Below are 13,581 nucleotides of genomic sequence, written 5' to 3'. Positions count from 1 at the left end.
ATTTCAGTTTGGAAACAAAAGGTTTCCAAATTAAAACTAACTAGGCTAGTCTACAATGTTTCCATGTTAAATAGAATATATCTCCTAGGACATCGTATACATATTGTTTCATTTATCATCCATATGTTCTTACAACTTGCCAAAAATGAGCAGCTTCTATAGATACCGGTACCTTTTTCCTTCCTGCTTTCTGTATCAGTCTCCAGTTGTGGAGAAACCCATAAGATTTTGTTACATAAAAGCAGGAAGTTCTGACTCTTGATTAGTTAAAAACATTCACTTGGCAAGTCTATAGCTCCAATTTTTTGCCTGACCAGAGATCAGCAGTATGGGAGTAACGTTAACCAATAAGATTGTATATGTAAGTTAGTCTATATTGACTCATTCTAACTGAGTAGAGAAAACAATTATTCACTTTGATGAACCAATTAGAAGGCAGATGCAAAGTTCCTTCTGATTGGCTCCTTCTTAGAAGTGACTTGGTGGTTCTTTTTTTCTGAACTTCAGTCATCTTTTCCCGTTTAGTGCACATGTTTGAAAGAAAAGCTATTTCCCTTTATTAACCCATGGCTATTGTGCAGCATTTTCCAACCACGGAATTTCTGAGGCGAATGCTCAGAATGTACGTAACAGCGCACACACTGGGTTCAAGTTTTGTTGACTGAACGTCAAGCTGTTTATTGTCCCTCCTCAGGGAGACTAAATCTCCATGGACGTCTGGGTCTGGCACCAGGGGATGTTCAGACACAGGTACCAAACCTCCAGCTGAATAGGGCTGCCACACTGGATGGCCTTAGCACAGCAGGAAAGGGCTGAAATCCTAGAGTGATGGTTACTGCTCAGGCACGGGTGCTGCACTGTAAGGCATATGAGCTGCTTTCAACTGACTGAGGCCTCTGGGTTTGTAACTCAAACCCTCTGGGGACCATGTGGTCTCCCCTTTATCACAGCACCACCTGGGACAAATCATGGGTCCTCCTCTTCCTTTTTAACAGGTGAACATCATCCACCGTACCCCTAGCTACTCTCCAAACACACACACATGCATCACCCATTCTCTCCCTGTCCCCCCTCCCCCCCCCACAGCTGGCATTGCAGAGCAAATTCAGGGCAGCGAGGAGGAGGGAATTACCCCACCTTGTTGCCAGGCTGTGGGAACAAGTGAATGGTTTTGGAAGAGGTCCCAGATGTATCTGAACCAACCCTAATAGCTGCTTATTGTGGCATTGGCTCTAGCCATACGCTTTGTGCAACATCTTCTGAGCTGTGCACATTACACGTATTATTCTACACTTACATTGCATTCTCACTTGGGTTTGCCTTCTAGCTGGCTTGCTACTTTCTGGTGTACATTTGGGGCGAAGACAAGAGGAAGACTAGAGATGCATGCTGCTCTATTGGGCTATATTAGAAAGAAGAACCAAATGAATGATGACGAAACATGCAGGGAAACAAATACTGTTTTAAACTCCTCTGCTGGTATTGGTGGGAGGGAGGAAGGGAGGAGGGACAAGGGAGAGGAGGAGAATGGAAAGTAAAATATTTATAAAAGCTCTTGACAGCGTTCTTTTAATTTTTTCTCTATCGTTCCAGATTTTCCTTATCCTACACATAAAATGTTATATGCATGGAGTGATGCTTCTGTCAGGCAGCTTAGAAAAGCACCTTTCCTAGGTGCTAGGAAGTTGCTTTCAGTGATTTTTACCCTTTTCCATCTGACACACAATTACACAAAGCCATTTGAGAGCACTCCTTCTGATTCCAATCCTGTAATGACTGCACACCAGAACTCCTGAGGTCGTCACAGGGATATCCACATGTGTAGTGATTACTGTCTGAGAAGGCCTACAGTGTACTCAGAGTGCATCAAATTTTGTCCAAATCTTTGGAGTGGAGCAGTTTTGAAAGATAACCAGCTAGTGTCAATCAATGTGACATACACTGATTTCAGTGGTTTTAGGTTGACTATATCAGCTAGGGATCTGGCTCACTGACTGCTGCGGGAATATGCAAAACTCTAGTTGTTTTGATCCCAGACCAACTGCTCTTACAGATGAAAATAGTGTAAATTGACCTAACTTCAGTGAGGTGTCATGAATGGTCAACAGCTTCCCCATCACAGAGCCATTGTTAATTTTGTCTCTGCTGATCTCCACTTCAAAGACTCAAAACAACAATACAGAGGAAATAAAAATCAGTGCTTAACAAAACAAGATTATCTGATTTCAGTGTTGTGACCTTGGATGTTCAGAATTCTACACCATAAAGAAGACCCCGAGACTGCATTACACGTCTATGCTTATTAATATCTTACAACATTTCACCCCTGCAATAGTCACTAACCAAAATCAGCATCGAGTGAGGTTAAATAGCTAAAAATAAATAGGAGCTTGCCCCCTTTTCAGTTATTTTTCATGGAGGAGGGACACTAGCAGTGATCGCTGTTCAAGCTTGTGTGCTCTTAGGGTCTCCATAGCCAGGTTTTAGAAGGGAAAGGTATCTTTTCATTCCTGTTGCTTGTGGAAGTCTGCAGGGTATTCTGTTTTGTGTATGCTGTTCTGCGCAGGTGTGTGAGATGCAAAAAACCAGTGCGACTGCTACGTTAAGGATGCACTATTAGAATTGCAAAGCTTGGCAGTGCAATTCAGTTTCCAGTAACATTACATAGCCGCGCTATTTTTACATAAGCAGCTATACATTAAGTTAGTTTGGGCCAGATCCTGGCCCCCAGCCCTCCTGCTTTGGACTACTGGAAGCCAGTTTAGGCAGCCGCCTGGGGTTTTGCCTGGTGGCATAGGCCCAGCATAGTAAATCCTACACCTCTGCCCCTTCATGGCTGCAGTTTTGGGGTGCTCTGACAGGAAGAGGGGATGTAGCCATACTACTGCTGTGTACTACTGATCCCCAGCTGCAGAAGAGACATTTAGAAGCCAGTGCTGCAGATGTTATTGAGATACAGCCCTGGCAGGAGAGGAGGAGAATGGAAAGTAAAATATTTATAAAAGCTCTTGACCGCCTTCTTTTAATTTTTTCTCTAGAGTTCCAGATTTTCACGATTTCTCTAATGCAAATTATCCCTGCAGCAGCCTTGATGCCAAACAGGCTGGACAGACACAATCTGCAGTCAGCCTGTAGACAGAGGGGCTGAAATCTTAGTGAGTGCCAGCGAGCTGTCACGTCAATTACCTATAGCTTACTCTGCTACATGTCCACACAAAGAACTACGGGGAAGTCATCACTATCTACACACTGCTTCCCCATCAGAGAAGGTTGGTTGGGAGGGATGGGAAATGGGTGGAGTCAGTTTGGTTCTCTAATATGCAGCGCAGCAGCAAATTACAAGGATCCCTGCATCACAGAACCTCCCAGGGCTATTCCTGGGGAATGCAGCTTACTCACTGCCTGTTGCTCAGGGCTGTCTAAAATCACAAAGTAGACATCATATAATGCTTTTCATTCTTCCCCAAATCCCAGCAAAGTAAGCACTCCAGGTAAGGATTGTGAACAAGAGTTTTCCAAAAGGGATGTCTGAAGTTAGGCGCCTAAATAAGAGGCCTAGTTTTCAAAGGTGCAAAGCCATCAGCAGCTCCACTGAATTCAGTCACTGTTGAAAATCAGGCCACTTATTCAGATACCTAAAAGGGGATTTAGGAACCTAACTTCAGACCAAAATTTTCAAAAAGTGGGAGCGTTCATCCATTTATCCATTTTTTGTTGAAGCCTGACCCCCTCCTTTTGTTTTCTTTAAGTGTGATCAAGATATTTTTAGGCTGGAAAGATGTATGACTTATGAGGAGAGGCTGAGGGAACTGGGATTGTTTAGTCTGCAGAAGAGAAGAATGAGGGGGGATTTGATAGCTGCTTTCAACTACCTGAAAGGGTGTTCCAAAGAGGATGGATCTAGACTGTTCTCAGTGGTAGAAGATGACAGAACAAGGAGTAATGGTCTCAAGTTGCAGAGGGGGAGGTTTAGGTTGGACATTAGGAAAAACTTTTTCACTAGTAGGGTGGTGGTGAACTGGAATGGGTTACCTAGGGAGGTGGTGGAATCTCCTTCCTTAGAGGTTTTTAAGGTCAGGCTTGACAAAGCCCTGGCTGGGATGATTTAGTTGGATTTGGTCCTGCTTTGAGCAGGGGATTGGACTAGATGACCTCCTGAGGTCCCTTCCAACCCTGAGAGTCTATGATTCTATGTATTTCTTTTTTCATAACTCAAAAAGGCAGATGAAATTTTTCAGAGCCTTGGGAAACAAAATTCCTTTTATTATAGGCAAAGCATACAAATTCAGCCCAAAAGCTTTCTGTTTTGGAAAGTTCTGAACATGTTAAAATATAAACTAATGGATAGCCATAACGATAGCATTCACTGCTGCTGACTGTTGTGTCTCTCTCACAGGCATGCCCGTGTGCACACACACACCTAAACACACTCTTCAGTTATTCTTATCTGCTGTGCTTTCCAAATGTTTTTTGTATTCAAAATATTCTTATACTTGGAAAGTGCTTAGCCGCTTTAACGTTCTCACTCCTACTTTTTCAGACTCCAAGGACTGAATTCATGAACTTCAGAGTTCAATTTTACGTACTGCAGATTATGTAGATGACATCAACACATTGTAGCTCAGTTAAAATGGGTACTCATTGACACGGGATAGTCCACGGTGCTGCGACGATAGGTCAGCATACAGTAGCCTTCACCACGCCAGTGTCCAAATGGTTGACATAACATGGGACCACGCCTTAAAGTAAAGGGCAAGAAATAAAACGAAGCAACAAAGGCTTAAAACTGGGCACGTTCAGTCCTGAGAAAAGAAGTCTGAGGGGTAAGAGTCTTCAACTATATTAAGGGCTGTTATAAAGAGGATGGTGATCAATTGTTCTCCATGTCCATTGGCAGTAGGACTGGATGTAATGGGTTTAATCTGCAGCACGAGACATTCAGATTAGATATTAGGAAAAACTTGCTAACTCTCAGGGAGTTAAGCTCTGGAACAGGCTTCCAAGGGAGGTTGTGGAATCCCCATCAATGGAGGTTTTTAAGAACAGTTTGGACAAACACTCACCAGGGATGGTCTAGGTTTACTTAGTCCTGCCTCAGTGCTGGGGGAATTAAGGTCCCCTTCCAGCCCTACGTTTCTGTGACTCTGTGAAAACTATGTTGGATTAATTTAATTACCATAAATAGTATTTTATCCCCTCTGTTTTGTGAGTCAACCTTTTCGATGTCTGTAAGCCATCCAGAAGAATGGATACTGTAATGCAAGGCTGGCATGGGATGAATATAGACAGGTGTGAAATGAAGTGTTTTCTGTACCCAGAGAGTTGTGAAGTGAGAGAAGTTAGAGGAGAGAGCATGGATTGACAAATGGAGGGAAAATAAGAGAGATGAGGAGAAGGAAGACTGTTGAGTCCTCAATAAAGGGGAAGTGGAATGAATACCATAGGGAGACCATGACCTTGCCAACATCACAAGGATAACATTTTAACTAGGATACATTGATTCAGCAATGTATCAACCATAAACGAGTTCTTGTTCTCCATCAGACACACCAGTAAACGCCACCTTTATTAACCACTGGCCTTTTATTATGACAACAATCACTGTGAAAGATCTTACCCTCTGCATTAATTTAATTCTGCCATGTCCCTCTACAAGCATTTTGGGAGTCTGCTGCTGTTGAAGGTTTTATCCTTCTCAGAAATATATATAATTCAAGCGTAGTAGATCATCAACAGTGTCCACTTGACTTGCTGCACTGAAGTTACGTCCATGGAGAAGCTGAAATTGTCTTTACCTTTGCACGTGTAAATTTACAGCTTGCCATTTGTCTCAATCACACTGACCCCATAATAATAATAAAAAGAGCAGCAAGTTTTAGGCCATCAGGCTGGCAGCATCAAGACAAAGAGGGAAGACTGGGTTGTAGATGGTTCCCACCGTGTTACAAAGACAACTGTTCCCAGCTGCTCGGCATTGAAGTAGAATGCTGCTTGTTGTTGAGAGTAAACTCTAGCGTCTGCAGCCAGCTCTCTGGGGTTACCTCCTACACTCAAAAATGGGGTTCCCTTCAGCACATATTTCCAATCTGAATAAGTGGCTAGCAGAAGCCACCCAGATAACTAGTAATGTGTGGTGTTGTGTTGTTTGGGATTTCTCAGGGCCAGAGTCTAATACCCTTAAATAATTACGTTGATTACTACTTTATTTCAGGAGTAATGCCACTGAAGTCAGTACAGCAGCTTGCAGAATAAGTACTACTCAGGGTGAGTAAAGGATAACAGAATGTGGCCTATAGTCTGTAACTGTGTAGCCAACAGATTTTATTCATCAAACAGGGAAAGCATGCAATAATGGAGACATCACCTACCCACCCCAAGTCCTTCTTCTCTCACTGAAGTTAATTGGAGTTTTGCCACTGACTTGCATGGAAGCAGGACCAGACCTCGACAGAGCAATGCACAACAGCTCTATGAGAATTAGCATCTGAGTCACTTTATAGTCAGTGCTGGGTGTGCCCTGAAGCACTTATTTTTGTTGTCAATCTTTCTGTTCTATTGTGTTGACTTTTCTAAATTACATATTTTGTCTTTGGGAAAGTTATATAATTGTAATCTATTCAAAAATTAATTTCAAGGTGAGTTGGAGGAGAGTTTGGTATGGCAATACACTGGCAAGCAACACAATAGAGGAGACACCCCAGATTGGGGAAGTAATTTATATATGTCTTCCCGGCTAAATACTTGGAGGGACCATCAAGCTCCTGTTAGAAACTGGAGGTCTTTGTAAAGTGGATGAAATTGACCACGGAATAGTTGGGAGGATCCAGTGGTTCTTTTTTAGAAAACTTGTTTCTCATTGGTCCACACCATTAAAATATAAAGACCACAAATGGTAGCTAGGGAGACCATTTTTTTACTGTTTGCCACACTACCAACAGATTGTAACATCAGAAGAACCAAAGTACCAAAAAGATATAATGGATATTGCAGTGCTAAAAAGGTACAACACATGAAATACTGTACTCAAATTATCTTCATGTCCTAGGCTACTTTATACAGTAGAAACCCACTAGACCTATGCAGTAACCTGCTAAAAAGCAGGTTCACTTCATCTCATCCCTACCCCAAGACAAAGTACACCTAGCTTGATTTTCTATATCCTTCCAGTCAGCCATAGCTATATCATTTTTGTGCTTAAGTTATTCATCTAGGGCTCCTTTCCTTGGCTCTGCTCACCTGTGGCCTAAAGGAATCAAAACTCTTGTATTGAAGACAGGAAGGGAGAGAAAAATGAAGAGAAAGTTTAGTCGTACAGTACATACAGTATCTTCTAAATCTTAATCAGTTGTTTATTGGTTGGCAAACAAGTTTCACTTTTACAACAAATATTAGTAATGAGGTCATTCAACTTTGAGACCATACAAAATGGATCATAAATTAAAAAAAAAATTATAATCTGTGCTGCTAATTTACCTCCGGAAAGCCTACATTACTTCAAATCCTATCAAATAAATAAATTTCCTGTTAGGAAAATAATGAACAGAGGATTTTTTTAATCACTTCAAAATAGTTGGTTTTCAAATTCTTGTTATAAGACAGTCAAATTTCTTTTTTTTTTAACCACTGCAGTACAAGTGCCTAGATTGGGAACCAGACTGAGGCCTGAAGACTCTTAACTCCTACAGGGATATTGTTTTCACATGCAGAAGCCCAGCTATAACTATAAGAGATCTCTTGGCTTCTAGTACCGTGCCTACTGCCTGGGTGAGGGACGGCTTGCCAAATACGCTTCATATTAATTATTATTATTATTATCGGTTGTGCACTGTAAACATAAAGTTTGCCCTGCTCTAATCTGCGAAATTTTTGTTGGCAATACACCGACTGAAGAAAGAGAAAGCATGAGAAAAAGAAAATTCCATTGGTTGGAAAGAATTTGTGATTGTATTACTAGAATATGAGCCTTAGAAAGTGACTTTTTTTTGTTTTGTTTTGTTTTGGGGTTTTTTTGCCCAGTGAAATTTTTAAGGAAAACAATGGCAAAAAAGGATTTATGAAAAACCTTGCTCCTACTGGTAGACAAATTTGCAAGACCAGCACAACAGAAAAAGTTATTTTTTTTCCACTACATTAACAGGGACGCAAGTTCTGGAGGAACAAAAAGCAGACTATATGTGCAATGCTAGTATCTGTACATTACATAGAAATTGTTCAATTTTTTTTCTGCCATTAGTTTTTTTTTATCGTCAGTTAATACAGCAAAACATAAAATATGCGTGTAGCATATATAATTCTAGAATTCCCTTCCGTTTCATTAGATTTTGTTTTGTTTGCTCCCACAGCTAAGCGCGCTGCAGTTAAATCAAGTTGTGAGTGACCAAAAACCATTATGTGATACAGATTCATAATAAACAGTTTTGCTATTTTTTGTTGTTGTTTGTTCTTTGTGCAGCACTCCCACCGAGATGCATCATCGCTACTAGTTTCAAATGCACGTTTTGGCCTTTTTTTTTTTTCTTTTTAAATCAGGTCCTCAGTAATAATAGCAACAGAGCATCAAGGATGTTTAAACAAACACAGCATAACTCGAGAAGGCCACGAAGTGTGCCATTATCTGTTGTATCTCTTTCATTAACATAATGAAGTCTGTCTGAGAGAGGGAGGGGAGGAAAGGGGTGGAATTTCATCTGTTATTATTCTCCCCGGGCTGGCCTAAAAATTCCAGTAAAAAAAAAGTCTGACCGTTTGTTTGTTTTTTAGAACAGCACGAAGATTTAGGAGTACGCACAATATTACCACTGCTTGTATTAACTCAGAACAGTAAACCAGGTGTTAGAGAGGAGAGGGAGGGGATGTTGGTTGTTTTACATTTTTGCTTAATCTTCTATAGACTAGTGACCAAGTGAGCAGGTCCTTTGGAACTCCCTTCGGGGGAAGTCCCGTCTTTGCTCGGTGGGACTATAAAACCATCACTGCTGCCTCGCCCCAGCTGGTAGTAAGTGTGTAGCTGATGGACGTGGTTCCTGGAGCCTAGATTTGGCATGCTTTTGTAGTACACATCGTCGGCATCACCACTTTTGGCCGTGAGGGGGTCGGTCTGGGTGCTGGTGGTAACGCTTTCTGTGACGGGCATGCCAGCCAGCGTGGGCATGCTGGTATACAGAGAATCCCTGTTGGGCGACTGGTGGTCTTCTGTGTGCTCGTTGGTTAGCAAGGGGAAAAAGCTCTCGCTGTTATCTTGCGGGATCCGTCTTCTGGTGTAGTGGTGTGGCTGGTGGTTCTCAGCGGAATAAACCCTTGGCGGCAGCAAGGGGGCGTCGGACTCTTCGTGGATGAGTTCCAGGCCCAGGCTCTCCTCGTGATTGAAGGAGGTGGCATCATCGAGGACGATGGCGTCGTCCTCGGTCGCACTGCCGATGTTGTTGACGAGTTTGTTCACCAGGTTCCTGTTCTGTTCGCTGGAGCGCTCGTGGTTGTTCAGATAGGAAGGGATGTAGTTGGAGGTGAGTTCCTTCAGGATCTTTTTCTCTAGGGCAGTCTCGGTGTGGTTATTATACCCACGGTCAATGATTTGCACACAGTTGCTCAGGTACTCGCCGCTGGCGATGCTGTAGCTGTTGCCGTGGTTACCATTCAGTGGTAGAGTATCCATGACACTTGTATCCCTGGCATTGTTCAGAAGCCCCTCTGAAAAACATCACACAAGAGAGGGTGACTTGGGCAAAACAGGACATTCGCACAGGACTCGTACAAACATCACACTTTCTTAATCAATCAATGCTGCACTGTGTTGCTATGTTAACACAGCAGCTGTGTAAAAATTGATATCAAACAAAATTAAAAATTTAAAAAAATAGATTTGGTTTGATAACAATAGTAGCATCATAGAAAAAACAAAAAAGCTTAATAATCTTTTACATGGGAACAAGAGCTCTAGCTAATAAGATTAAGGTTTTTCCACTGAAAATGATATCTGGTATCAGGTATTGCACTTGATTTGTCAGTAGCTTATAAGAAGGAACAGCCTTCCAAATAGCTCCTGTTCATATCACACATAGCTGCTCCCAAATCTCAGCTTCTTTTATATGTTCCTTAAAACTAAGAAATCTATGGGGCAGATGTTCAGCTGGTATAAATTGTCCTAGCACCACTGATTTCAACGAAACGATGACAAGTTACATAAGCGGCGGACCTGTATTTGTAGCATAGCTATCCCATTCCCAAAACATGGTTTAGTAAACTGACAGCATACGTGAGATCTTGGGGAAAAAATTCTTATCTTCCTTACACTTAATGTGACTCCACTTGATGCAATGGAGTTGCATGGATATAATTTATAATTTTTGCTTCATGGTGACTAGCTTGTGTATCTGTGTTTGATTTTTTTAAATCATTTTCTATCTTTGAGACATATTTGCAAAGAAATTATATATCACATTCCTTCTGTTACAAGGACATGACCAAAATTATTTGCATGATGCTGTGCTGTGAATTTTATATCATAGTCATATGCTAGGGATTACAGTTCTGTGCGTGTCGTTATTGCTAAGCTCCATATACTATATTCTTTCAAAAGCTGTTTCTGAGTTTCAGTTTTTCATTAGGTTGCTTTGTTCAATTGCAGGGACAGTGCATGCTGTAAGGATTATGGGCACTGTAGATTTGATGGGGTGCATTTTCATCAGGGCTGCTTGGGTATTTAGTCACATAATTCCCATTTGCATGAGTCAGCCAGTTATAAGCTTGCCTGCCATTTTGAAAATGTAACCCTCTAACGTTAGGACTTCTGACCTACAACAGGAAAAAATACATATATAACTGCAGAAACTAGGCCTGTGCCTTCTGGGAATCAGTTGGTTTTGATGAAACTATTTAAGGAACTATATAAATTTCCATAAGCCTACTAACACTGTAAATAAAAAGCAGGGGCTTGAATCTTCACCAAGGGCAGCTCTAGGTATTTTGCCGCCCCAAACACGGCAGGCAGGCTGCTTTTGGTGGCTTGCCTGCAGGAGGTCCTTGGTCCTGAGGATTCAGCGGCACGCCTGCGGGAGGTCCGCCGAAGCTGCGGGACCAGCGGACCCTCCGCAGGCAAGCCACCGAAGGCAACCTGCCTGCCGCCCTCGCGGCGACCCCATGGCTTGCCGCCCCAGGCACGTGCTTGGGTGCTGGTGCCTGGAGCCGCCCCTGATCTTCACTCACTTACACCACTGTAGATAAAGAGTAACTGCTTTGAAGCCAGTGGAGTAAATCCAGTTTAAGTGAGAGGAGAATCAGGTCCTGGCATGTTACTAATGACTATTGTGATCACTAGAATGAACACCCAACATGAGACTGTATGAAACTTTCCATGCGTTTTTTCAGTTAGTGCATTCAGATGCTGCCAAAAATCACAGACAACACTGAACCAGCAGTGGTGGATTAGAGTAGCTCTGTGTTGACAACAAAGATTAATGGTCATTCACATCAGCAAGAAAAACTCTTAATACACTGCTAGTGTACCTTCTGAAAATATAGGATTCAGTCTATATCTGTGATGCAGTACTTTCAGTATATCTAGCTAAGACTGAAAAGTGCTACTACAGACTTTGTTCTTTCTTTGAGTGAAATGTCCCAAATATGTCATCCCTATTTTGGATTTCTGGTGCATACGGTATATTGTTGTATCATGTATTTCCAAATAAACAAGGAAAGTTATGCATAAAATAAACTAGCCATCACAGACATAGAACAAAGCCATTTATTTTCATGTTAGAAGGTCTCCATAAATGATCCACAACGTTTAAGGAAAATAAAAAGCAAATATTTTTAAAGGACTGTGTGTAATGAGTGATTGTTGCTACAGTGTCTGCTTGATGGTCATGGCTGAGTAACTTATGCATCGAGACACTGCTTGTTATTTCTGCTGCCAATGCATAGAATTGGAGGCTGGAAGATTCTGTAGGAAAATAAAGTGGATGGATTGCATTTGAAATAGTGTAAGTTTCATAATGAAATATGCCATATAAATTGACAAAAGGTTTATGACTTTGCAAATAAAAATGTTTAATTTAAAACAATGTAACACACACACACACATACACACACACACAATTACATGAGACTGAGAACCTATGTTGGGTAAATGACACAAAAAAGAAAATAGACAACAAAAGCATCTAATCTGTATCAATATATATAATATAACTATATATATTAATCCATATGGTTTTTATTCTTTTGTTTTTAGAATTGTGAGAGATGAACCATTTTTAATAACTACATCATCTATATGTGATGCAATAAAAGTGAACTAAAAAAATTACATTTGATATGCAATGTTTAGCTTTACTCCCATACTTGTCTCTCTGTAGGGCTCTAAACGACAGCATGAAGAAAAGGAAAGAAAAAACAACAAGTAAGCTTACAGCGACAGTAGGAGAAACATGAGTAAAAAGCAAATTGATGATATGCAGAAAAAAGAGTTAACAGAAATCATTTCCACTGCCCAGAATACATGAATCTGTTACATGGTTTGTTGCAGGTTAAAATACTGACATTTTAGACAAAAAATGTTTTGAGCACAATAATAAACGTGACTTTTAAAAAAGATCTCTTTTTGAAAGCTTTTCCATCTCAGTTTACATTTTTAGGGTGCAATACAAATCAAGAATAAACATCTGGAAATGTAAAGTTTAAACTGGCAATCCCCACTCAGAAAGACAGACACCTTTAATGCCATCAGAATGAATGTCTTTACTTACTGTTAGTTATAACCACCCCGGCAGTTGAAATTGAAATGCATTTCCTTGCTATACTGTGGTGTCTTCCATCTTTTGCACACACAGTTTTGTTACCATGTGATTTTGCTCATCCAGGGGGTGTTGGCATTTTAAAACCTTTTGCAATGAAGATTTATTTGTTTGCTTTTGCTTTTAAACCAAACACACCAAAGATGAGGATGAAGTGTTAACTTTCAATTTCCCATTTTGTATTAGTTTGTGGCACACCTCATTTACGTTATCTTATTTCCTTCTTCTCTTAAAATGATCTTTCACGAAAGCTGTTGTAAAACACCCATCATTTATCCAAGACTCAAACTGATTTCAGTCTATCCAGTGAAAACACCTCCTCTCTCAGGTCCAACTTGTGGCAACCTCTATGGTTCAGCAAACCCCTCAATTTCTCAACTATTACCTTATTCACTCCTTTATGGCCAAACCCATCCCATCGAAGGAATTGAGAGTGTCACCACTGACTTCTAAGGCCTGACCTGAAGGGTCTTTCCATTGGTTTCAATGGGCTTTGGATCCTAATGGCAAACACCTGTTCTCAGACAAAACTGTGCCGCAGTACAGAGTGCTAGATGGGCATGTGGTCTGCAAGTGTGCTACACAAGCTCCCCCTGAAGTCAAATACTTGTGAAAACAGATTCCCGCAAGCAGTGCTCAACTCTGCTTTTGCAAGGGAGAGCAGCTGCAGATTCCCTGCCCAGAAATAACAGATCCAAAGGGCTTGTCTTGATTAAGATTTAGTGTCATTTGGCTAGAATGTTTTAGCTAGCACATTATAAAAGTCTAGAGCAGAGAAGGTAGCTTCACC

General features: G+C 41.1%; 1 protein-coding gene and 1 long non-coding RNA gene across 13 annotated transcripts in view; one reads left to right on the top strand and one right to left on the bottom strand.

Moving 5' to 3' along the window:
• Positions 1 to 13,581, bottom strand: part of ADGRL3 (adhesion G protein-coupled receptor L3) — an 842,781-nt gene that overhangs the window by 22,208 nt on the left and 806,992 nt on the right. For 9 of the 12 annotated variants that reach the window (XM_039540325.1, XM_039540327.1, XM_039540329.1 and 6 more), the window contains one exon: positions 7,332 to 9,687. The exons of 2 other annotated variants lie outside the window; for them this stretch is intronic. In XM_039540325.1, coding sequence (XP_039396259.1) covers positions 8,885 to 9,687 — 803 coding nt within the window. In that variant the 3' untranslated portion in view covers positions 7,332 to 8,884. Of the gene's footprint in view, positions 1 to 7,331; positions 9,688 to 12,339; positions 12,358 to 13,581 lie in introns of those variants that run through there. One more of the 12 variants, XM_039540338.1, reaches the window with a different exon arrangement.
• LOC120406078 lies at positions 4,722 to 12,571 on the top strand. Its single transcript, XR_005599075.1, has 3 exons — positions 4,722 to 4,823; positions 6,212 to 6,264; positions 12,354 to 12,571. It is a non-coding gene; the product is annotated as an uncharacterized LOC120406078 (long non-coding RNA).

The sequence above is a fragment of the Mauremys reevesii genome, linkage group 5 (assembly GCF_016161935.1).
Source record: "Mauremys reevesii isolate NIE-2019 linkage group 5, ASM1616193v1, whole genome shotgun sequence".
Lineage (NCBI taxonomy): Eukaryota > Metazoa > Chordata > Testudines > Geoemydidae > Mauremys > Mauremys reevesii.
This window is presented reverse-complemented; position numbering and strand designations above follow the sequence as displayed.